The 25,909-nt window shown below is 37.8% G+C and overlaps 2 protein-coding genes across 2 annotated transcripts in view; one reads left to right on the top strand and one right to left on the bottom strand.

The window, feature by feature from the left end:
- TIMP4 (TIMP metallopeptidase inhibitor 4) overlaps positions 1-21,565 on the bottom strand; it is a 28,840-nt gene extending 7,275 nt beyond the window's left edge. Inside the window, exons 1-2 of the mRNA XM_010302406.2 lie at positions 21,236-21,565; positions 2,240-2,337 (exon numbers count right to left, since the gene is read on the bottom strand). Coding sequence (XP_010300708.1) covers positions 2,240-2,337; positions 21,236-21,365 — 228 coding nt within the window. The 5' untranslated portion in view covers positions 21,366-21,565. The remainder of the gene's footprint in view (positions 1-2,239; positions 2,338-21,235) is intronic.
- SYN2 (synapsin II) overlaps positions 1-25,909 on the top strand; it is a 188,873-nt gene that overhangs the window by 109,155 nt on the left and 53,809 nt on the right. The gene's annotated exons all lie outside the window — the stretch shown is intronic.

Genomic DNA, 25,909 nt, shown 5'->3' with positions numbered 1-25,909 from the left:
CAGTGCCATCTGACGTTAAAAGGACTGTCAGTTCATCCTAACTGCAGGTCATCCAGTTTGCAATATGAGAAATCGGTCTGTAAGCACTCAAGAGAAGAAAGACCGTACTAGTGGAAAGGTAATATTCCCCCATTTGATTTGCGCTGTTGATTTAGATTCTGTTAAATGTTATCGTCTGAGGGAAATAGTAAGAAATAGTGATATCAAGTTATTGCTCTGGACAACCAAGTTCTCAGTTATTCAGGAAACTGAGATACACAAATGATGTCACGAGGCTCAGTTTGAGGATCTCTGACAAGCTATTAATGTGATGTTATTAGTCTGTGATTTGTCCTGCTCTATTGAGGTTACATCACTTTCTGTCAGTTCCTGTATGATTTACCAGGCACAGCCAAAGTTGCCTTTCTGGATTTATTTCAGTGCCACACTGAGTTTACTACCCGTCCCACAAAAGATTTTGGCAGTTTACGGAAGCGCCTGTAGGCTTGCCCACTCTGTGTGCTGGAGATTTCAAAGAAAAATCCTTCCATTGAGTTTGTTAGAGAGGTCCCAAGGCAGCTGAGCAGCCTGCATGCCAGGGTGGAAGCCTCAGCTCCTGCCTCTTCTTAATGCACTTCTGGCCAGAAGTAAGAATTTGACAAGTGGGACTATTATGACCCATTTGTCTTTAGTCTAAGCTTGTATGCAATGATATAGAGCATCTTTTCTTAGAGAATAAATCTCTCCGGTTTGTCCAGTCCTAGCTGACTTGCCTTCTGCAGCTTAGTGGAATTAAATTAAGATCTCTTACCGATGCCTGAGTTTTGAATAGGCCCCCACTTACAAAAATTTAGGAGAAACTCCAAAGCAGCTCCAATAAATGAATGTATTTCAGGGATTTCACTGTGCTTTTACTGAAGAACGGGATTGTAGATTGAAAATAATAACACAGACTAGACTTCTCATTCTTTTTTGTGCTGAAGTGTAAGATGATTTGCATTTCTGTGAAGTTACTGAAGTGCTGCAGGGTAGCAACCCAAACTTAAAGTGCTAATGGGAGGAAAGAGAATTGCTCTGGTGTTTATATACTTATTTCTGTAAAGAAACATTTGAAAATATCCTTAGTAGTTTATGAATCATAGACAGAAAGTGGCAGATGGTGAAGAGTTTTGGGATTTGTTTTAGCGTGGCAAAAAGAATGGGCTTGTTGAAATAGCTATAAAACCTTAACAGAAGTCATGTGTGATAACTATCCTTGTGAATATTTTGACGTATTCTTCTTTACCATAATTTTTTCTTAGTAAAACTCTTGTGAAGTTATCTACTGATACAATTTGAAGGATTGAATTTTTTTTGAAAGCATGTAGCTGTTCATAATGACCTACTTAGGTGTTTCTAGTAAATATAATAATAAAAGTCAATACAAATAATACAAAATAATATTCCATGAAAAATGAGAGATAAAACCACCTAGAAAACTTAAAACAGACCAAACAAAAATCCCCACAGTAACACATTTTAATTGCAAGAGCCTACCTATCTTTTGTGTATTCCAGAAACAGGTAGATCATGATCTTTTTCACATCAGTGAGAGTTTGATGATGACTTGAATGGGCTCAAGATGTCTTCTTAAAGTACGTTAATGAATATGTCTCCTTATTGGAGCCGAACAAATAATGGAAAAATCCCGTAAGATTCAGAATTATTGTATTTTTGGCTGCTCCCACGTGGTGTTTGCTTTCCCAGCAACATTCATACAAATTAATTTTTTTTTCTGGGGAGATCAGGGAAGGTCTCCTGTTTCTGCAAATATCCCTATGCACTTATGAACAAAGGTCCTTGCTATTGCAGCTGGAAATGCTTTACTCTGTTTATAAAGTTTACATCATCCAGTTGGGGAGTTGCGATACCATAATTCAACGTAGGTGACCAAGTCGCCGCCAGAAACAGCACGTGTATTGAACACCATTCATAGATTGAAGTATGTTTTCATAACGACTTCATAAAGCAATTGTGAATACCAAAAATTTTCATCAAAATATATTTAGCAAGCAACTCATGAATGTTGGAACAGTTTTTTCTTTTTTCTCTTTTTTCTCTTTTTTTATCCCTACTTTGATTTATTCTGCGCAGTTCACCTGGGTCTAACCATGGAGGCAGCTGGAGCCTTTTCCAGCTTAAAGCATTTAGGGCCTAAATTGTAGTCATATACATAGGTTATCGGCATTGAACTTCAAAATAGCTAAGTGATTCCATGTACCTTTATTTGTTTGATTTCATACCGGATCATTTTGTGGGTATCAAGAGGATCATCACTGGCAGGAACCACCTTTTCACTGGATATTTTTGCTCGAATCACTGTAATAGAGAAAAAAAAATTAAATGCAAATAACCATATGCCTAATTTTACAAGCAATAGCAAAAAGTATATTGATAGATTTTAACATTGTTTTTATACTTCAGCTAGAAGTAGATTTTAAGGCTTGTTACTATAAGAACATTAGATTGAGTTAACTCCTGAAAATAAAAATAAGTGGGCTGCCTATGATATAAATCTGAATTTCCATGAATCTGGAAATCTGAATTAAGTTACCATTAGTTTTGACAAAAACTGTCGATCAAAATCTTTGTTAGACTTGAATCCCCTAAAATTTTATAAAACACCCATCATTATAATCAGAGAGCAAAGGAAAGGGACACTTCTGTTGATGACAGAAGAGTTGTTCATCAATTCAATAGACTTGAAATGAACGCTTCGAAAGACTGTGTCAGGCAAGATTAAAGCATCAATTTTGTGCATGAAATCAGAAGACAAGAGAATAGTCTTTCATTCACTTTTCTGAGACCACAGTTTTTTGCATTTTTCTTAACACACCACGTCTTAGTTGTGTAAACCTGTATAAATTAATTACTCCTCCTTTTGACACATTTTATTTATTTCCTATTCTTTAAACGAGGAAAGTATGAGATTTTATGAAAGAAGTGGTTTATTTTCCTATCCGTTTGAGGCATCTCTCCTGTATATGCTGTTTAAGATATACCAGGACTATTAGGTACAGAGAATGACAGGATTATAAGAATGCAGTATATGGCCAAAATTTCTCTGGGGACTTCTATGCCCCGAAAGTATTTAGAGTCTTGTTTTTGCTTGGTTCTGCATGGCTGCTATTACAGCTCCTCTGCAGACGTAGTGCTTGTTAGAACAAACAATCTGTATCTGCACGGAGGGATACTGGCAAAGGCCGGAGCAATCAACAGTCGAACCCCACTTCAACTGTAAATCCAGTTCGCCATTGGGCAGAAATGGATCTGTGCGAGGAAAGTATTCTTCAGTATGAGGGCAACTCTCAGACACCTTCTTTTTTATTTTGTTTTATTTTTCATGATGGAAGGAACCATTCTGTCAAAATTCGTATGAAACAGGCATATGATGTTTCATAGAGTAAGTTAGGTTCAAAGGAGCCTCTGAAGGTCTAGTCCAACCTCTTGCTCAACTTGACTCAGGATGCTGAGGCCTGTGTCCAGCTGAGTTTTGAGTATCTCTGAGGGTGGAGATTCTGTGGCCTCCCTCAGCCCCTGTTCCAGAGTTTGACCACTCTTACAGTGAAATCCTCATACTTCCCGTTCACTGAAAAAAATACTGAGCTGATGCAGAGAAAGATCTTTTGGCATCAAAATCATGCTTTTCCCAAAAAGACGTTTCTTTGATACGTTGGCCTCTAAACATCATATCTAAAGAAAAGGAATAAGAAACCCAGATGGTACTTTTCCTTACAGCCAAGTAGAGGTCAGTCCCATCTAATAATGGGCAATTCTCATTTCCTCGCTTATTAGCAGAGCAAACTAGATGTAGTAATCAACATGATGCAGATGCCTACAGCTTCAAAGCTTGAGTCCTCTATCTTTTGGCACACTGCTCCCTCCTCTCAAGCCGTCGAAACTCTTTTAAAGGAGCATTTCAGTTGCATGTGTTGGATTGGAAGGAAAGAGTTCTTTTAAGTATGAACAGCAAATTCCTCATTTCAAATGGTAAGTGGCAGCATCTCTTTAATCATCTGCAGATGTGTTATGTTCCCACAAATTAACAGTACTTCTTAAGTGCTTTGATCTAATTCCAGATTAAAAGTGTTGTGGATTGTGTGTGCTATACTGCTGGAAAGGTCAAATTAGAATCATGTTGTTTTGGTTTGCGTTGCTTTCCTTTGCATCATTACTTCCTAAAAAAAAGGTTTTCTCATTGAAGAGTTCATTCAATATAGAAGGTAAGGGGTGAGACGAGAGTTAGGTGCTAGCTCCATTGTTTTCTTAAGGCCATCACATGGTTTATATGCAGGAAATGTTTTCCTGCCTACTCAATGCAAACATTTGTAGAATAATTAAAACTACTTTTCCCCTTGTGTTTAATGTTGAAACATTACTCATTTTCATATTTTTATTAAATTCTGCTTGTTAGCACTGAGAGGAACATTACAGATGATCAATGATTGCTCAGAGGGCCTCCATGGAGTTATGCAAGGCTGAAAGTATAACATTTTGGGATTTGTCATTAAGAGATCTTTTTCTGGGTGTGTAGAAGAAAATGAAAACGATTTTTATGCTCTGTGTGTTTCGTTCATTTGTTTGTATAAGAGAAAGCTTCCAGATGGCGAAGGAAGACCAAATTGAGATTTTTTTTTATTTTATTTTTTTAACAACAAGAAAGTTTTATTGTTACAGGATGTCTAAATCTTTAGTTATTTGGGTTTTACTTTTCTGTTCTCCTGAAACCAGATTCAAATGCACACAGATCTTTTTGGGCCTTTTAATCCATCTTGTTTTTCTTTTTTTTCCATGCTCTATTATTTTTTTTCAATCAGTGTCGTCTAGCTGTCTCCTAAAACCTCTTATTCATGTGGTTGCTTCTGTTTTTAACCACAAGCACTTCCTGATGTCGCATTCCTGGGCCGAGCCATCTCGCTCTCTTCGGCCGTGGTTCAGAGGGTGGTTAGAACTTCAGATTCCTCCTAGTCTGCACTTCTTTTCAAGAAATGGTTTCAAGTATAGCATGGCTGGCTTGGTTTCTCCTCTCTTTGACTGAGAACAACCTCTGGTTGTTTAGTGCAATAATGGCATTTTAGCTGTCAGGCAGTTATTGGTTCCTTATGAGGAATTTGCATATATGAAATACATATGCATAGCCTTCATATTCCAACACCAGTAATTCAGTCTGCCTCAAATTCGTCCTGCGTTAAAAATATATACTGTTTTTCAAAAGACATTCACTCTAATCTTTCAGTAGTGGGATGTAGCATTTCTGTGGAACTTGCATTTTGTAACTCATGGTACTTTTATAAAATTTAAACTTTTATCCCCACTTTGTAGCTTCATAACTCAGCTTGGCTATTGCACATTCATTATCAGAAATGTGTTAAGAACAGTTTCATTCCTTGTTTCCTGAAGAATAATAAGCATCTCCCATTTCTACAACACAAGGTAATTTTGAACTGGGTAAAGGGCAGAACTTACTGAGTATAACATCGGATATATTTGTGTTTATACAGTCAGGAGAAAAGTGTTAAGTTTTATACAATACAAAAGTGTTTATATACAATAAGAGTAGAAAGTTAGGCATTAACTGCATCTTTCCCAAACCTGGGTGAATTCTCTCTGAAATTAGCTTCACTAATTATTGATCTGTAAATAAACTGTACTGTCACCTTGTGTATTACAGTTTTTTATGATCATGAGGACCTACTTATACTAGGGGCTTTTTTAAAAAGAAATTCACTGCTATTAGATTAATTTTACTGCACTACAATGACATATGCAATGGAATATGACCATCTTTTTCACAGAAGAGGAGCCACAAAGAATTGAGCAGTATACTGAAGGCCCCCTAACAAGTCATAGATACAGGTGGAATTAGAATAAAGTAAATCCTTGCGCCTCGTCCACTGAAATACCTGTGTTCCCTAAAAGTAGTATCTTTTTGGACTCTGAGGTATTTCTAAGGCATTAACAAAGGGAATGCCGTTCAATGAAGAATTACTCTCCTTGTTACAAGTTAGTATTCTTAAATAATATATTCTTTATGATACTACTCTATGTAGTCTTATTGTACTTATTCAAGTTTAAGATGATGCTATTTAGCCTGTTGGTCACAGTACTATTGTTTGAAGACAGGCAACTTTATCAACTTTATTACTCCTTCAGAAAGGAAAACAAATTGGAGTTTAATCTCCAGATTAACTTTATTATTCTAAGAAATAGGAGGTAAGGCAGAATGTAAAAACTGACAATTAAATCAGATCTTTTTTCCCCCCAGTATCTGTTAAATATTAGCAACTATATAATGAAAAATACTTACATAGGAAAATATTTAAGATATTACTGGACATAAGACCAAGAAATCATAATTGCTTATGTGCATTCTTATTTTAAATATATAAACCTAAAAATAAAATTTACGTAAAAATACAAATATTGCGAAGAAGAGTATAAATTTTAAAGATGGACAGATAGGGAGGCAGAAACTTGGAGCTTTGAAAATCTCTTTTGTCATCTGCTTGGACTCTAACAACATTCAAGGCACATCCTGAATAAAGTTGTCAGATGTGTTAAGATCACAGTACTATGAGAAATACAGACTCCTATTAAACTCTTGTTTTACTTGAGTTGGGTTCAGTTCAGTATTTTTGTTTCTGGGGCATGATTTCTATCAGAAGAAAAATATTTCACTGTCTTCTAGAATTAAAAGAGATTTATAGATTATTATCACCACGATAGATGCATCCAGTTTGAAATATTAGCTGCATTGGAGTTTCAATTGTATCAGTGATAAACTATGTAATACCTACAATTTGTGAATGACTATATTTTTGTTTAGGGAGTGCAGCTTAAAGCAGAACTCCATAGTTAATGAGCTCCAGGCCTTCAGCAGCAGGTAGGCTAATGAATAGAAGGGCAAGGTTGTCTAGACTGGGATGCCTCAGCTGCTTTTTGTAACGAGAAAGGCTACATCCTGTCCCTTAGCCTTGCAGTAGATTCTGAGGTCCATGAACAAAGCAGCGTGGTTCTGCATGCAGGGAAGCCGTAGTACTGGGACTGTGCCAGCCATTTGTATTCCTGGTTTGCCCTGGGATTTATCTCCTTTTAGGCGCCTCTGAGGCCACTTGTGAAGTTTAGAAATGGCACCTCCATAACTGCACCAAAAATAGGTACCTAAACTGCAAATTAAAATCTCTGGTTTCTTCTGCATCCTTTCTGCTGAATATTCTTGCTGCTTGGGGTAGAAAATAATAATAATAATAATAATAATAATAATAAGTCCTGACACATCCAGATAATTAGATCCTGACACATCCAGATAATTAGATCCCTTTATAGATTTGAGATCAGAACTAGGAGTAGCAACATCCTTCAAATAGGCGTAGTGAGGAAGAATCTGTGTTTTGGTTGTAGCCTCCCGTTCACTTCAGACCAAGTTTACAGACTACAGCATAGCTATCTGAATAGAGATTTAATCCTTTTCACTTTTAACCAGTCTTTCTCTCAAGAAATCAAGAAAGTTTATTTCTTATCACACAATTTTATAATCAGAATCAGCTTTGCTACAAAAACCTTGAAATGAGTCTTAAAAAATTGTGTTGACAAGAAAAGAAAGACTTAAGTTACTAAAAAGTTGCTATAATGACTCAGGCAGCTCTTTTTTTCTTATATTTTATTGCCTCAGTTTAGCCCTTTCATTTAATTACCTATAATATGAGGAGTGATTTTTTGAGCACTTATTTTTACCTGTCTCTTTAATGTCTGACACTTCAATCGAGCTGTTGCTAGATGCTATTGCTCTTCTGGGGACAAGGAATAAGTGGCACAGGGAGAGGGATCTAAATAAAAGTGGATTGTTGTTAGGTGAATGGGTTGAGGATGGCATCCCAAATATTTATGGGAACAGGTAGAAGAAAGTATCCAAATGTGCAAAAATAGAAAACAAAAGTGTTTTTCTGAAATTACATGTCAGAGTACGCGGTATGAAATCTAGCAGAACTATGGGCACATAATACATAAGTACGTAATTTTGAAGCCCCCCGTATGCCGATGAACTTTATATATATAAATGTGTCTTTTCACCAAAATGAAAACATTCACAATAGGCAGCGGTTTCTGCTCACCCTTCTACTGTAAGATTACTTAAAACTCCTATCTGTCTGTCTGACAGAACTGTTTTTCCTCTTTGGGGGGCATTGGCTTCAACTTGCTGGATAAATGTCTCCGGGTCCTGCAGGATCCCACCCCCAGTATGGCTCAAGGGGGAATGCCACAGTGACAACTGCAGGAGCCCAGCTGCAGAGACCTTGAGTTTATTCAAAACTTGATGTTTCAATTAAAAAATTCTTCTTGTCCAAAAGTCTTGGTGATTTTTTAATAATTTTTTTTGGGGGGTGAGGTTTTTTATCAAGAGCCTATATATATAGATTCTTTTTTCTCAATGGAGATTAATGAAAGAGGTTTGCTCTTCTGGATTTTGCCTCATTGCAGACACTTTTGTGAGATCCAGCGCTATTTTATACATCCAAAGGAAGTAAATACCACTACTACAGAAATTGCAGTAATTCTTACTCAGTTGCTGGTGTTCCTGCGCTATAGCAGTTCTGCTGTTCTGCTCATAGGCTACAGAAAACATGGTTGGCATGTAACAGTGGCTGTGGTGCGATTCGGGTTTATACATTCACTGAAAGCATTTATCGAAAGAACACGCAGGAGAACAGAGTCCAAGTTGTTTGTTTGGAGCTGTGGGGGTCAATTTTCTAGGTCCAGCAATCTGAAATAATTGCACAGTAAACCAGGGAACAACTGGGATGGCTCTGGGCTTCGCAGGGCTGAAATGGCTGTTTCTGGTCCTGGGATGATGCGCCTGTATTATTTCCAGGCACGTACTTTTTCCTTCATTCTGAGCTCTCCATTCTTCCTTCTGAATAGCAGAGAGGGGAAGGGCATTTGATGAACCATTTGTAAAACTACGTTTATACTCTTTTTGTATTTATGCTCCTTTTGTAACCCCCACTATGAAATGGGGGTTATCTTCCTACTTGGGTGTATCAAAATAGAAATTCATAGTAAATCCTCAGTTTACCTGGTGGTAATTCCTACTGGTGCTAATACAACTTTACACCATCTGATAAAGATATGCCTGTCTGTTTTTAATTGAGACTCCTCATTTCAATTAACTATAAATGGTTTTCTTAAATTTATATGCCTGTATTTGTTTTGCAGTATCATAAGGGAAACTCCCAGAATTGATGAATTAACTAACCAATGACATAATAGTGATGACTTTCATTTGAATATCGGGATAAACCACTTTGAAATAACTAGAGACTGCAGTACAGCGTTGGTAGTGCCACAGGTTACATTACAGCCAGAACAAACTAAGCCAAGTGTTGTCTGTTAACAAACATTTGCAAAAAAATGACAGGTGATTATTGTCAGAGTGTTTAATCAGAGGATTAAGAAAGAAAGGGGTTTATTAGCACCCTGTTACCCTTTCCCTGTTCGTGATCAGCACAAACCAGGACCACCCCCTCCTTGTAGTATACAAGTATTAAAATACTTTGTATTCTGTAAGAGAGGAATGGGGGGAAATCTGGTAATGACATTTTCAACAGTGCCCGTCTTCAGTTTTGGAGGTGAGTTAATTCAGCGGATTCAGTATGAGACTGGAGAGGAGAGGAAGCATGAAATCACAGAAGGGACTGTAATTCTTTCCTCTCTAGAACGAAAGAGCTGCCCCAGGTGGAATTTCTGTGTGCAGAGTAGTTGGCCAGCATACATGATTGCAGGTCAGCTTTGGTTCCGGTTTAAATCAGGCATCTCTCTGTAACTGGCTGAGAATGGAAATGTGAACAACTGGAAAGCAAACTAACTAAAAGTTTGAGCAGAACAGGCATCTACTGTATTCACCTAAACTCAAATTATGGTAAAATAATGCTAGGAGTCTCAGAGAAATGCCTTGAAGTCTGAAGATAAAGTACAGACACAGTATTTCATTTACCTTCTTTGGGTCTAGATGCTATAGATACTATATGCAGTATATTATGGTACAATCTTACAAACCTTGTAAGACCTTCTTGTCTCTTGAAGAAGAATACTGCTGAGTAAAACTATCAAGGTTGCCGGAGGAACGCAAGACGACAGTTTTGAATACGTAGGTTCCATGAGTACAGAGATATGACCAAAAAGAAAAATTAAATTTATTCTTTAGATTGGAAACTAGACATTTAATGCTTAGCTTTTCTTGTGGAGAGGGAAAGGAGTCAGCAGGCACAGAGAATAATCTTAACCTCAAAAAGGAGGAATCCGCACAGAATTTGTCACAACCGGCAAAGATTAATGAACCCACTTTAAAGCAATACTGCACAGGATAGAAAAGATAGAATAGATAGTTTGGAGAGAATTCTAAATAAAACAATGTGTTTTGGACGCTGATTTATATTGCTTACAAAACCTCTAATACGTACAAGAGGTTGTAAAAGTCTTACTCCATACTTTAGAGCAGCTGTCCCATGTACAGCATTACAGCTTTCCCTATGCAACTTTGCCGTATTTTTAACTAAATATGCTAAATTGTTCAGTTATGTAACAGATTTAATTGCCACATTTGCTTATTGTAAAGCTTTGCATTTCACCAATGATGAAAACAAATTAACTTGCTTAAATATTCATGTAAGATGTATTCATATATCTGTATATAGAAAATATTATAATTTCTCAAAACACATATGAAAGGAAGAAAGAAGTATTGGCAATACAAAAGGAGCATCGTAACTTTGGCTTAAACTCACAGGTATTGCTAATGCTGCCAAAAGAAGGCAAAAGTTATAGATTGATTAACATTATTTTAATGTTTTAAAATAAGTAATTAAATACCTAACATGTAGGTTTACATACACTGACATTTTTAAAGCAGATTATTTTGGACACTTAGAAATAATTTTTAGGAGAAAGATTTTTTTTTTCTTACATTTGTGATTCAGTATTTGATTTGCATGTGTTAGCTTCCAAAAGAATTAGCAACAAGGCTCTCTTATCTGAATTCTCTGAAGAAGAGAGAAGAGAGGTATGAAATACAGTCGATGCGTCTGTACTGTATATAGGTGCTTGAGCATTCACATATTATTCACTTAGTAAGCGAATACGTGTTTCCATTGATATGGTAGGTAGTGGTGGAAATCTGTGCGTATGTTAACATAGGTAGCTTGGAGCAGGGATCACGTCTGCTGTGTTTTAATGAAACAAAGTAATGAGTAATACTATCAAGTGCCAGTACCATGAGAGTAGTGTTATGGCTTACTAAGTGCCCTTAACCTGAAATGTTTAAGACCTTTTCAAAGTGAGTCCCTTAACAGCAAATATTCTGGTTTCTCTGTTCATGCTGAAGGATTTGCCAACTATAGTCTCATAAAAGTGCAATTATTTTTTATCCTCTTCCCATTTATAATTTGCTTCATTTTTCTCTGCTCTCAGGCCAGGAAAAGGCTCTGCTAGTTCTGTAACTCCATTTCATATATTTTGAGTTGAGATAATCTGTACTGCATGCAAAAAGGTCTGTACTCTGTTTCAAAAACTACTCTAGTTTTTATTGCTTCAGTTTCAATTTGGAGGCATGTAAATCCCTGTCCTTACTTACAATAAACATCCTGAGTTAAACTCCTAGGCAACTTGTACTTTTGCAAATTGATTCAAATTTATTGGTGATCTTTCCGAATCTGGTTGTTAGGAATTTACTGGAACACTGAAAGGGCTTAATCTTCTGTTCATTATTGTACTAATTTTTAACTTCTTTAAGGAAAAACTGGGCATCCATGTGGTTTAGGTTCCATCCTTTTAATGCAAAATATGTCTGTTTCATTCTGTTCTTCTATTTTATATTATATATATATTTATGGTTTACAGTGGCCATAATTCTTTCTATGTCAAGCAGTTCCCATCAACTAGAGACCACTTCTGCCATGGATGTCCAAATGCTTTACCATCAATTGGGTTTGTTGTTTTGGTTTTGGGTTTTTTTTTTTAATCAAAACTTGCCAGCCACCATCATCACCTCTGAAAAATAGTTTCAGAGTATTCACATACTTTTTTCTTCTTATACAGAAGATTCCAGATCGTGAGGGGGGAGATTGGAAGTTGAGTCTAGGTACTGAATGAAAACTGATGCATCTTGTCAAAATGGTTTGTGTAGTGTTTGTGGGCAATCAGAGATGACTCCTGGATTCCCACAGGAGTGCTGCCAAATTATTGACGATATTAACAGTTCGGTGATGAGATTGATAGAACAATACACCACAGTGAGAATAAATCTGGCAAATCTCTCTGATGTCTGATGTTGTGGCAGTCATACAGTGCAGGTGTTCCACGCAGTTTTTGCTTTTGATGCTTACAGGACAAAGAAGACTGCAGCCATTCTTTTGCGGTGTTGATTTCTGAAGTATTATGCAAGCTTTGAATTGTTCCAGACTTCAATAGGGAGATAGATGATTACTTCAGGATAGCTGCTGCAATACCAGATCATCCTTATTCTTTTGGGAGTGGAAACCTAACATTAAACCCCTATACATTTTTTTTTCCTCTTGTGAGAACTGAGCAAGATGCTATTGAATGATCTTTAAACAGCTGAAAAAGAACAAATGTGTTTAGCAAACAGCCCATCTGTCAATTTATCTTTCAGCAAGACAGATCAGCAAACAGCAGTTTCATTTCCAAACTGTAACCCCACTCAGATGTTTGAAGCTGTCGTACTAGTTTAATTCCAGATATAAACAGAATGCAGCAGCAGCAGCAAAACTGGCCCAAGACTGAGTGAATCTGAAAAAGTCTTTTCCTCTGGGTTTGCAGGATGGATTTCTTAACTGTAAGTCTGCATTGTTACTATTCACTCTTCCTCCACAGCTCCTAGACCCAAAGTCAAGGAATCTTTAGTTCATAAGATGTTTATGCTAGTTAGGATGTAAAGACAATTTTATTTTTCCTGCTTTGTATTTTAGTTTTCTGATATTCCGTCAATAAATGCTTGTAGCCATCTGTAGAATAACTAAATCAGCAGCATTAATGATTAATGATCAGCAGTAATTAACTGAACCACACTTTCTGGAATCAGAAAAATAGTGGAACTTAGTGTACTATTGGGACACAAGTGTTTTGGATCTGTAACCACAGAGCTTGTTGAAGAACGAAACTGTAACAATAGCAGGCTTTTTTTCTTTTTTTTTCTGGAAAGCAATATATGGAAGAGCATCACCTAGTCTTGGTGGTGCTTCCAGCTGTGTGAGAAGGTAAGTGTGGTGAGATAACCATTGTATCTGTAACTGAAAAATCAAATCCTTATGGTAAAGTTTCATCACTCAGGCTAAAAAACGCCATGGGAATTTCTGAAGGGGAAGATTAGTCTAAAGCAAGCATTAGGCCAGACCTAAATTCTACTAACCCAACGCAAAATAGAAAATAAGGAGAAAAAGATGGTGCCTAGACCTACGTACTGCACTTTGAAGGGAAAGGTCACAAAGGCATTGGAAAAGGTTTAACGTGTTGATCAGTATGGGTCCCTCCACCCAATTAATACAGCCACTGTGCAAATGTTTTAGTTACACAAGACAACAGTGAGAGACCTTTCTTTTCTAGGTGATAAATTAGGATATTTCATCATTCACTGTTATTCAAGGCATTTTTATTCAGAGAGAATTACTGCATTCCAACAACTCACTTTCTTGAAAATCCCATGAATATTTCTGAAGTCGATAAAGCAGATACGAAGGATTATTTCATCATCATTTCATACAGATATCAATTTGCACTGTATTATTTTTCAACCTAAATTCTTTGCAGAACTTGGTTACTCTTTTTGTTTTATTACACAAAACTGCTAGTCTGCATCCAAAATGCATTTCCATTTGAGGCTTTCAGAACGTAGGACGCCTATATTTAAGCTCATTAGGACTCGCAGGTAGGTCAGGGGTTTGTGAATCTCTGTGTGTTTTTGGCTCGGGATGCAAAAATTCCTTGTGTTGAAGGCAACAGTTGATTGGGTTTGCCTTCCTTGTTAAACCAGAAGATTATGCAGTTTGATATTTTTTTTTTAAATTAGAAGAATACATTCAATTTATGAGAGTGAGTTTTAAAATCTAGATTTTATAAAGTTTCAAATAGAAGAGGTGAGTGCATTTTTAACAGACCTGTGGTATTCTTTTAACTTAAATATTACCTAAAAAATAGCATGATTTCCTAATGTTGTTCAAGGTCAGTTTTATTTTTCTGCACTGTTTTTACAGCTGCTACTCATGTTACCAGAAATATTTCTCTCTACTTCACAAGCCTCAAATACCACATCATTTGACTAGTAATCAACATCTGCCTAATTTCAGCTGAAGAATAACACTCTCTTTATACTCCAAAGTCTGTAGAACAACATACATAATGTTATTGTAGATTTCCATTCATAGCTGCATGCCCCGTCCTTCGTGCGGAAGAAACCCCACATTATTGAGATACTTTTTAATGAGAAAGTGAGGGATTAAAGTTGGTAGATTAATAGGATTAAGAGTTTGGCAGTCTTTCATGTTCTGTGTTTTATATTACTGAATCTTGTTTCTAAGCTTGCATTTTGTTTTCCACACAGCGTGTGTAGAATGTTGTTTGTGAAATCGTGGGGCTTTAGTTTATTAGCACTATAATATGCTTTTAAATAAAAGTAACACAGTTCCTGATTTTCTTATCCTGCACTTATACTCAGCAATGAGTCAGTGTTACTGAGGTACTTCTAAATCAGGCAACTGGCATAATTCTTCTGAGATGTCATTTTACTACACAATACTCAGCTCTGGCTTTTTTCACTAAAGCTGAATTATTTGATGGTTGTCAGCTGTGTTCTAATTGACAGGAGTCTTGTGCTCAGTGGATTTGTCTCCTTAAAATTCTGTCCTGTTGTCCCGTTTCATGATGCCACCTCATTTTACAGCTACAACTTTTAAGCTGTTGGGAACGCTGCCATGAAAAAGTTCAACGGGCAAAGGAGAGTGACTGCATTTTTCCAGACTGAGCCCCATTTTCATGCTTAAATGGCAGGGTTCTGAAGAATAGTAATTACAGAAGATTGGAAATTATTTTTCAGAGTTGCATGATATTGGCAATGCAATTTAAGTCTTACATTCAGAACTGAAAAGCAAGTTAAGAAACTAACTGGACATGGAATTTTGAAGTTCTCCAAACATTTGCTCCTGCCTTAAAACCTGAAGTAGATGTAGGGTTATTTGTAGATCTTACTCAATTAATACTTCCTATTCCCAAGCAGGAAATTCAGTCTTTATCCTAGGAAGCTGTTTCACTTACATTTTATTCAATGTTAGCTGCAAATGGAAGGACTGACTGCTATTGCCATAGCAGCACTCCAATTCATTGAACGTGAATACTCAAGTGCTTTATCGAACAGTCAGCAAAGACAGGTACAAACACATGTAAGTGTACATAGGCATTAACAGCACCGCAGTCATTCCTTGTATTTTTGAAAGCATTTAGAAGTTTCAGGCTGCGATGCCAAGAAATTTATGTGTACTGCAATTATAACATAATTGTAATTTGCAGGCATTTGTACCAGTGATGGGCCTTTGTGGGGTTGCAGATATTTTATTCTGTGTTGAGTTTCACTCTAAGTGCATCAGTAGCTACTTTAAGCTAAGTAACTTCCTAGGAATTATGTTGTCTAGGGTTTTTTAAATTTTATTTGAAAATGCCATTAATGTGTATAAGAGTATGCATAACATACAAGTAAGAAAAAATAGTATGTAATCTTTCTTACTTACAGAAGTAAAGGAACGTATCCCCTTTGTAGGGCATTATACAGCCAAAATAGGTGAAAGGTGGTTTTGGTATTTGTATCATTTACAGGTCTGTTGAAACAGGAGTTAAGGCTACAATGTCTATTTCTCAATAATTTTTGTTAATTAACTTAATATTAGTCATGTAACAAAAAGCGGACATAGGGAAGAGTACGACTTTCAATGATTCCTATATGCCAATGTTGTTTTCTGAACACTTGTGGGACTCTGTTGAGCACAGGACTGGAATTCAGCTTGCCTCAGCCGCTTGCTGAGGGCATGAGGGTAAGAGAATTACCTCATTTTCAGCACCTCTGCATTAAACCTACTAAATATGAATAACAGCACTTTTGAGATTAGTATAATTTCTAGCTGGTTTTAAGATGATTCATTGGTTAATATAATTAGGGCTCTGCAAATATTGTTCTGGCAGCGTGCTCTTTCAATGGCACTAATATGGTCTTGCAACTGCTTTTTCGTAATAATTCTTGCAAGAAACATGCTCAGGTGCTCTGCTTTGCCTCTAGTTTGAGAGAGAACTAGAACTGCAAAAGCCCAGTACATTGTTTCTATATCAAATTCACAATTCTTGGAGTAGAAACTCAGCTTTCATTTCTGTGCGGGACCACTGAGACGGGGTAGCTGCATAATCCTTTCCAGTCAGTGAGGAGTTACTCTAGAAGTACACCTAGGCAAGAGTTGGGATTCTTTTATGCGACTGTTGAAACCCTCACAGAAGACTTAAGGTCTGTTGCATCCCAGTCTTTAATGGTCTTCTGCTACACGGTATGGTTACTATTGTCTGTGTCAACACTGTACTCCCACACACATGAAGGTTAATTAGACAGCTGCTTAATTTTGTGTCAAAACTCCTGCTGAAGGTGCTCATCAACCTCAACAGGCAGGTAATCAGGGTCTGCGTAATCATGCTGCTCACAGTAAGTAGGCTCTGTGAGGTTAAGAATATGGTGAGTACACACAACGTTAATATAGTAAGAATGAAATACAAAGTCTGCTTTAATTTCACTGTTCACCTTTTCTCCCCTAACTTGGAAGAAGTCCTGTCTACCTTCCTAATACATTTTCCAGTGCTGATTTTTTCCCCATCAGGTAAAGTTACTCCCCACTCTAATAACGTACAAATTAATCCATTCCCATACAAAACTAGATATTATATTGCAGAGAGGCAAAATCATGAGACACTGAGCCGTGAACGTTTTAATATGAGATTCAATAACAAAGAAATAGCATATTGTAATTTTATCCCAGAGGAGCTAACTTTGAAAACTTAATTCTGGTGTATTTAAATAAAATTTTTACTGTTACTTTTAAATGTGATTAAAATTTAATATATCATCTGGCACATCTTTACAATGTCTGATCTCGGTGATCTTACGAGATTTTAACAGGCTGAAAATGCTGCCAAGCTCCAGCTGTAAAGCTGCCATCATATTTCGATATGTACCACTCTTCTCCAAAGCTATGGAACTATTCTCTGAAGCTATATTATATATTTTTTTGTACTCAAGACCTGTTAGTCATATCTGTTGGAGTGTGGTGCTCAATATTCAGTAAAAATATAATTTTCAATATATGTTTAAGAAGAAACAACCCACAGGCACTTTAAATCAGAAAGAATACATCTAACTTTAAAGATAGCGTACTGGTGTTACATAGCTAAGAAATGCAAAATATTTACATATTTGTCCTACTGTCCAAAAAGTAACCTTGCGTATGCCTAAGGGGGGAAAAACCAGCATGAATTAAAAGTGACAGACTTGGAAAGGAATCAGGCCTCTCCACAGACACCATTTCTCTCTGCAGATTGTCTAATTCGATGTGAACATTGGGTTAGAACTGAGTCCAGGAAGACTGAAGTCAGTGGCAAAAAGGGCAATCTCTTGACACTATCTGATAAACTCTGTTGCACCCACGGTTTCTCTCCAAAAAAGCCATTATCAGAGGAATTTTCTTGTATCGGCTAGAAACTGTGGTGCCTCACTACTGCACTTGAGACGTTAAACAGCACATCCTCACCACGTTCCATTGCTGTAAGGAGAAAGCCTCCCCGGTTCTTTGGTGGGGGGCCTGCCCTGACAGCTAGCAGTGCGGTGCGAGGAACTGCTCTTCCACAAACCTCCCTTCTCCACTTCCAGTGACAGTCCCGTTCAGAAGCGCAGGCGTCCGTGGGGTTGGAGGGCATTCGGCACACGTGAGGAGGGCCTCAGTGCCAGTTAGAAGAACACAAAAGGAATGCATCTCCCTTTTTTTATAAAGGGTGTGTATCTTCATGGTGCTAGGCACCGCCTACTAATGAGGATTTACCTCTCGTTGAAGTGAAATTTAAAACTACTGAGAAGTTCGTGAAAGCTGCTCAAATTTGTACAAAATCACACCTCTCAAGGCTGAGGGGGGAGATTAACAACGGCGGGACTGGCACAGCATTCAGGCAGGATTTACTACCCATCATTTCTGTCCATCCTGCGGCGTACAGCCGCCTGACACCTGCAGGGCTCGTCACTCGTTCCTCGTTTTAGTTTTAGCCAGCACCTTGCAGCACCACCAGTGCTCTCTTACTCTCGGTCTGTCAGAAAGCCTGTTATTTCTATCCAGTTACTCAGGTTGTGTGGTAACTCTGGGTATTTAGAAAGAGAGTAAAGCCACAAAAGCCTCCTGACAGTAGAAGACAAAGTGTCACAGCACTAATCATGTGAACAAAAGTTAAAGTGAAAAGAGCTTGTCCCAGACTTAATTAATTTCTCTGCTTGTTTTTTTTTCTTGGGTATCTCATATATATGCTGAGGTTTCTGAGTGGCTTCACACATTCAGTTAGTGGCTCAAGTAATGTCTGTTGATTCAACCCCCTCCACCTCCATTTGCACTCCACCCAAATCACAAGTGATCCTAAAGGAAATTAAAAATGTTCCAGATATATAGTGAAAATGAGAAATAAAGCAGTAGCTGAAGTCCATGTAGTTGTTGGAGCTCTATAAGCAAGACTGAGACTTGGTCTCAGTTTTTACTTTACTGCAGAATTTAAAGGCAGGGCATGGTTTGTTGTTTGTTTGTTTGTTTGTTTTTTTAAATAAGCTGTGCTAGGGTTTTATTCTGCAAGGAAATACTTGAATGTGTTTCTGGGTAGAGAGATGGATGAACTTAAAAATAACTGAAAAAATTGAATAGTCTCAGCAAATAGCTGGATTAGCATTCAACTCCCACAGATTTTGGTAGCTGAAGAGCTGTCCCTTTCTTTGTTTATCAATATTTTGGAAGTCTCAAAACGTTGAAGTACAAATCTTCAATTTAATCTTCTTACATCTTTAAAAATACTATCTCTAAGTACAGTGATGTTAGCAGGAGAAGTTTGAGGCATGCTACTGGGCAGGATACTCGCTGGCACGGCCTGGGTTTCCCAGCCCCTGCTAAGAACCAGCCGGCCCTAAGGACGCAGGTGGGGCTTCCAACCCGCTCTGCTCAAAGCGAAGCAGAGCCGTGGGGGCACGGCCGGGATTCCCAGGGGACGGTGCTGCGTCCAGGGCTCCGGCCTCCTGCTGCCCCCTCCCCGGGGCAGCCCCAGGCCACAGCCTTCCCGCCTGCACGCCGAGTGAAAAACCATGAAAAACCAGAGTGCTGGCATCGGGGACCCCGGGGCTGGCTGTGCCAGGCTGGTTAGTGGAGTTTTCTCTTACGCAGGGCGGGCACTCCGCTGCTCTTCTCCTGCTCCTTTAAAGTGATTTTGCTCTGCTTATGCAAGATGTTGTGGCCAAAGCAAATTATATACTTAGAGCAGGTTTTATATCTACATATATGCAAATGCAGATCTAAAAATATGTATACACATATTTATATGAATGACTACGTACATGTGTCTATCATTTTATCAGTTTAAAATAGCGTTTTAATATTATAAATATTAAACAAAGGGATCCTTGATATAAACATTCCTTAGCCAAAAGGTACAGTTTACTTAAACAGGAATATTTATAGAAGTGAGAGCTTGAGCGTCGAGTCCAAATATAAAGTAGTTTTATTTTACAGTCTTCAGTATTTAAATATAAATAACAAGTAGCATACATCTACCATTTGTAAAAGGTATCTAGGAATGGAATAAATCTTAACATACGTAAGAAGACTGGCCAGAACGGCTTCCCTAAGGAAGATGGCTCATAATGAGTATTTTGAGTTTCCTCTATAGTGTGAAATTGTTTCTTTAGAAAAATGTCTACATTAAGTCTGTTGAAAAACTGTCACTTGTGTATAAGAGTGCAGCAGACTAATACAGTTAAATGTACACATACATGGTTAAACTCCTGGCAGCACAACTTCTGTTTTCTTTCACACCTCAAACGACCCCAAGTTTGTAACGCCTGGTGTAGGTAACTTAATGAAAAAGGTTGCTTAACACAACCAGATTAAAAAACAATTTAACTGATGGCCACAAACAGAGCTTAGAGTTTGTCATGGCTACAAAGATTTTCTGTCAGGGTATAAAAGCAATTGATCAGTATGCAGAAGGTATTGCCTGCCCCATAGAGATGCTAATTTTGTGACACTTTGGAAACTCATGTTCTACATTTACTGTTCACACTAGATGGAAGCTAACCAGCCTTAGCTTGAGCTAATGAAATCGAAAGGCTGCAAAATGTCACATTTTCTTATCCCCATGCAGTCTAATTTTGAGATCTGTAGTTTCTTTCTGTAAGTTGTTTGACAACCAGAGTGCTGATTGAATATCAGGAAACACAATTGTCCTAAAGACTGGAAAGTTATATTTATACAGAACTGCTGTAGCCAGTTTGTCTGCAGAAAATAAAGGGCCTGTCGGTTTTCTGCTCCAGTATTTTTGGAAAATGACAAAAAACTCCACAACCAATTAAAGAAATTGTAGTAGAGCAGAACAAAGATCAAGTGTTTCAACATGTTATCACTGGGGACTTTTATCTGGGGCGTTGTTTTGTTTGGGTTATTTTTTCCCAAAAATGCTATAAAAAATATCTGTGTGCATAGTTTACACCTAGCAGACATATTTAGAGAGAATATTCTGTTACAGATACTGTTAACAGTAGCCATTTGAAAGTTCAGGTATACTTCCCTGCTTACTCTTAAGTTAGGACCTAATATAGAAACTGTTCCTGTTTAAAAAAAAAAAAAAAAAAGGCACTAAATAATACAGCAATTTCAACAATTTGTAACCACAAAATGTTCTGGAAAAACAAGAAAAGCAGAACAGCTACTACCATTTTTTCCCCCGTAGCCCTCTCTGCAGTCATTTTGTTGTAAAATCCTTACAGAGACTAAGCCACCTGGTTAAACATACTCCTCTAGAGCCGTACAAAATCCCAGCCCAGCCCTTGGAGTAGCTCCATTTGATTTCCTACCGTCCGAGCTAAAAGCACGCGGCGGTTCTGACTCACCTAAAGCCGAGTCGCAGATGAGCTGCTGCGGATGAGCAGGGGCACAGCTGCACGCCTCCACCAGCTCCTCAATTCTGTGGGTCAGAAGTAGAAGCACTGAAAACAACAAGGTACTCGGTACAGGATTCATGTTGCCTTAAGCACAGCTTAATCGCTCAGCCAAGAGAAAGTGCTTTCTTACGGGTGGCTTTATAGCTAAACTTCCTAAGAGCTATCTGATTTCTTCCGCATGCAGTTCAATTTCGACAGACTCGGATGGTTTAGGAAAGCCCTCTAATGCTCGCTCTGAGTATACGCTTATGTTAACGGACTTCTAATTTCCCTGACATAGGACCCTCTTATTTATGGCCCCGACAGTAACTCCTAACTCCGCCTTCCTTTAAGGAAAAAGCACATCATTGGTGACAGTTATTGTACCAGCAGAGAGGTTACCTTGGTAAGCATTGCAATGTTGCTGTTATGAGTCAGTAGAACTATTAATAATCAAAAGCTTTTACAGAAAACATCTTTTACAAGTATCTGAAGCTGATTTTATGATCTTTAGCAGAAGAAAGATTTTATCTTTTTCTAGCAAATTTCCCTCCAGCTTGAGTTTAAAAACTAGTTCTGCTACCTTCTTCTCTGTTTTGGTCAAGTAAACAAAGCTGTCCTTTTTTTAAGCTCTGCTTTCATTTGCAGTCCCTGATCTTCCCCTGCACTTCTCTGCATTTTCTTGAAATGACGTCCCTGTTTGCAGGCCGGACAGAACTTCATTCATGAAAAGGCAATGTTTCAATGCTCTATTTGTGAGCCTTCAACAATTGGTAGTTACAAGGAATAATGAATTAAAAATAAAAGCGGCGATATAAGGCATTTTTTTTTTATTATTTCATCACAGATTTAATTTAAAATAACAAGGAAAAATATACCAATGGTGTATGTTGGAGGCACGGCTCTTGCTCTGCATTCCTTATTCATGTAAGCCCCAATCAACACAGATCTGTATCTGTATTTTCTGGCTCATGTTATACATGGAACACAGACATAAGTACAAGAGTTCGGAAATCTTTTTTGACTTCAGATCTTTTGTTGCTGTAGAGATCTGGATATGTGCACGCCCTCTTTTTATAAAGAAGTTGTTTCATGAGGGAGCAACGTAAGGTTTGATTAGAGAGTAATAAAATACGTATGTAGATTGACACACAGGACAGGACTGCTTAAAGGATTGCATATTTTGTCTCTTCACAAATCAAGCTTAGGAAATGAAAATTCATTAACATAACTTGAACCATTTCAGTCCAGACTCATGAAAATGTATTTTCTTGGGGTTTAGATGTACACAAAGTAGCTTGTTATCTTTATATAGATGCATACATGTTTCACAACACCAGATTTATTTTAGTTTTGAACAGTGAGAGGTCAGTTTTACAACTATTAGTACTCTGATTCTTTTTTTCCCTCCCCCGCCCCCCAAAAAACTCCATCTGTTAAAAAAAAAACAAAACAAACCCTACAAAATTCAGAATTATTAGAATTGGGTCTCATTTTCTGATTTTAGATCTACTTCAAAACCAAGCCTGGAACATTGCACACTATGTCGTGCTTTAGTTCAAACAGCCATACTTCGATTTTCATTTTTTCAAGCTGAAGTTTTGGCTTCAAATCTACAAGGTTGGATCCAAGTCTAGGACTAACATTTAAAAATAATATGGACCTGTTAACATCTCTGCTCTTACCTGGAGGAAGCTTACTTCTTTCAGGAAGCTTTTCATGTGAGTGAAAAGATAAAAAAAGATGTGAGGCTGAAACCTTACACAGGAAGTTCAAGCTACAAGGCGGTCGCAACCCTCCCCCCCAAGCAGGTATTTTAATGGCCTCTGTGGTCCGTAGTTCCAGGACTATTGATTTTCAAATCTGACTTAGGGCAGTAGGATTGGAAAGTGATGAAGGAAATAATTGAGAGCCATTGATTGGTTTCCAGATGACATTGCACAGCTGCTGCTATAGATGATCTAAATAGACCTATTTGATTAGTGTTTCAGTAAAATTCAAATAACAAGTAAATATGCTGGGCAAACTGTCTTCTCTAACACTGAGCATGCAGGCCTATCTACCTGATGGTTAACTAAGGCACATTTTGCCTAAGATTGTCCAGAATAGCACATCAAACTACCGTGCTCTGCATGTCTTAAAGACCTTTATACCTAGTGCAATCCAACTAATTGTACAAACTAAAAATACGATGCTCATAACAAAATTTTAAAATCATTTTGTGAAAACTTAAAAATTAACTCACAACTATCTTGTAGACATAGTTGAGAATTAAGTACTTACATTCAACTCAGTGTGTAGAAGCATAAACATGCTAAAACTAAATCTCATATGGTAAATGTACAAATGCCATAAAACACGGTTTAGTTACGATCTCACATAGTGTTGCCTGCAGCTACCCTTGAAATAATTTTTAAGAGTCATTCAAAGCCATCCATACGTAGGTGGAATCTTTAAAGCACTTAGAGAAGCAAAGGGCCGCAAGAGAGGTTCTTACTCAAGAACTATGTTCCCCGTAGGTCTCTCTAGAGCCAGTCAGCATTGGAAGGGATAGGCCTGGAACATGCTGTACGCAACAAGACCTTCCAGCGGTAATGTGGATTTTAGTGAAACTCGTGGCTGGAAGGTTTCTCAACCCTAAGGTGAAACAACTGGTCACAACAGCAGCAGGAAAAGCAGACTATGGACACCAGTCAGTCCTGGGGTACGTGGACTTCTTCAAAGCCAGGACTTGAAACTGGCTGTTCTGCTTCCCACGCAAGTCTAACTAATGAGCCGTTCTTTGATAGGAGCATCTCACCTTTCTTCATGTCAACATTGATAACAATCTTACCATTAAAATGTAAAAGGCCAAGGATTTTTGAAACCTCAGCAGAACTCCTATTTTCCTCATTCTGAAACAGTAGGCAAAGACATATTTACATCATAGCACTTGAAAGGGAATTAATAAGTCTGGAAATCTCTACTTGGGAACATGCTCTCTCAAATGCAAGAAAATACATTTTTAGTCTGTTCATCAGAGGAGACAAATATTCCCTGTAGCTTCCACTGCTGGCAGTACAGTGATTGAGTACCTGTTGCCTCTGAACAGAATCAGCAAGCATTAGGTCTTAGCTTGAAGCTGCATTGTCTTTTTTTATATTGTATATTGTTAGTATTTTTTGTTGTGTTAGGAAAATTTCTTTTAGAGAGTTTAAAAAAAACCCCGTAAGCTCAAGCACCCATTCTGCAGTACAGTTAGATCTTGACCTTGTAAAATAGAATGATTATTCCCCCAAAAATAGAAATATTCCTCGAGTAACTTTTAAGCAAAATAATCTTGTATCTTAAATAGTAGTAGAGAAATTGTAGCCAGCATTTTATACATATAAGCAGACTGAAGCAAAAGAAACACTTTGTCTTTTTACTATTTGTATAAATACAGGGTTTCTTTCACTACACTGCATGTTATGATGTCAATTTTCCTTTAGTGTGATGAGTAAGCCATGATATCATAGCAAATTATGTCATAATACTAGTCAAGCTAGTGCCTGCTCCCTGGTTGGACTCTGATACAGCTAATGCTTGCTAATAAGAAACAGAAAAGTTAATTTATCAAGGGATATAGTCACCGATTCCTTCAATTCATTATTGACACAGTAGAAAAAACACTTGGCTCTTTCTCATTTCTGTCTAGCTAAGTAAGTCTAGCGTTGAACAACTAATTTCTGTTTTCCAATGAAACGCAAGAAAATAAAGAGGATTGGGGATAATCCACTGTATTTGTGGAAGTGTGCAATACAGCAACAAGGCAGGAAACCTGACCACAGTTAAATTTATGATCAGCTTCATCTCTTCTCAATGGGAATTCTAATTTGGCACAGGACTTCTAATTCTGGAGGGGCTTTTTGTACTGTGGGTTGTCACGATCCTGGTTAATTTTTATTATGAAGCGTTACCATCTATCAGCAGCATTCTGGTCATTAATTACCATCATTGTTCCTTTCTCCTCTAACAGCCCCCAGAGAGCCGTATTAAAAACACTAGGTCTGCTCTTGGATGCCATGCATGCAGAGTCCCATGGAGTGACCTGCTGCTTCCCCTGAACTCCAGAGCAAACTCTCACTGACTTTGATATTTTCTTCTCTTCCCCGGGAGTTCCTAGGGGCAAAAGGTGATGGGTGAGGTGCATCGCCCTTCGAGCTGACACGGGGAGAGGCAGCACTGCCAGATCACCTCTGTTCCATGCTTCTTTCTGCCCTTCCTCACTGTACCTGCTCTCTCCTCCCACCTGCCAGCCCTTTGCAGCATCACGTGAATCTTATTTTGGAATGATAGCAGGCAGGATTCTCCCCAGTTAACAGTTTATCTGTCACCTTCTTGATGCTTTGCTAGAGTTCTTTTCTCCCTGGTTTTCATTTGACGTCGCATTTATTTTTCCTTAAAACTCCTTTCAGTTTAACTGATACAGTCACAGTACACATCCTGTAGAAAAACTGTAGAATCATGTAGAAAATTCAAAATTAGAATGGCAGTTCACAAAATAGATGAGCTTTCATGGATTTTCAATTGCAGTGTCTCCATGTGTACTATAGTCTGCTTCAAAAGGGAGGGTATTTATAGCTGCCACTTCCTAAATACTACAGTAAAAAACCCCCATACAGT

This window comes from Balearica regulorum, chromosome 10, assembly GCF_011004875.1.
Source record: "Balearica regulorum gibbericeps isolate bBalReg1 chromosome 10, bBalReg1.pri, whole genome shotgun sequence".
Lineage (NCBI taxonomy): Eukaryota > Metazoa > Chordata > Aves > Gruiformes > Gruidae > Balearica > Balearica regulorum.
The sequence above is the reverse complement of the archived record's forward strand: the minus strand, read 5'-3'. Positions and strand labels throughout refer to the sequence as shown.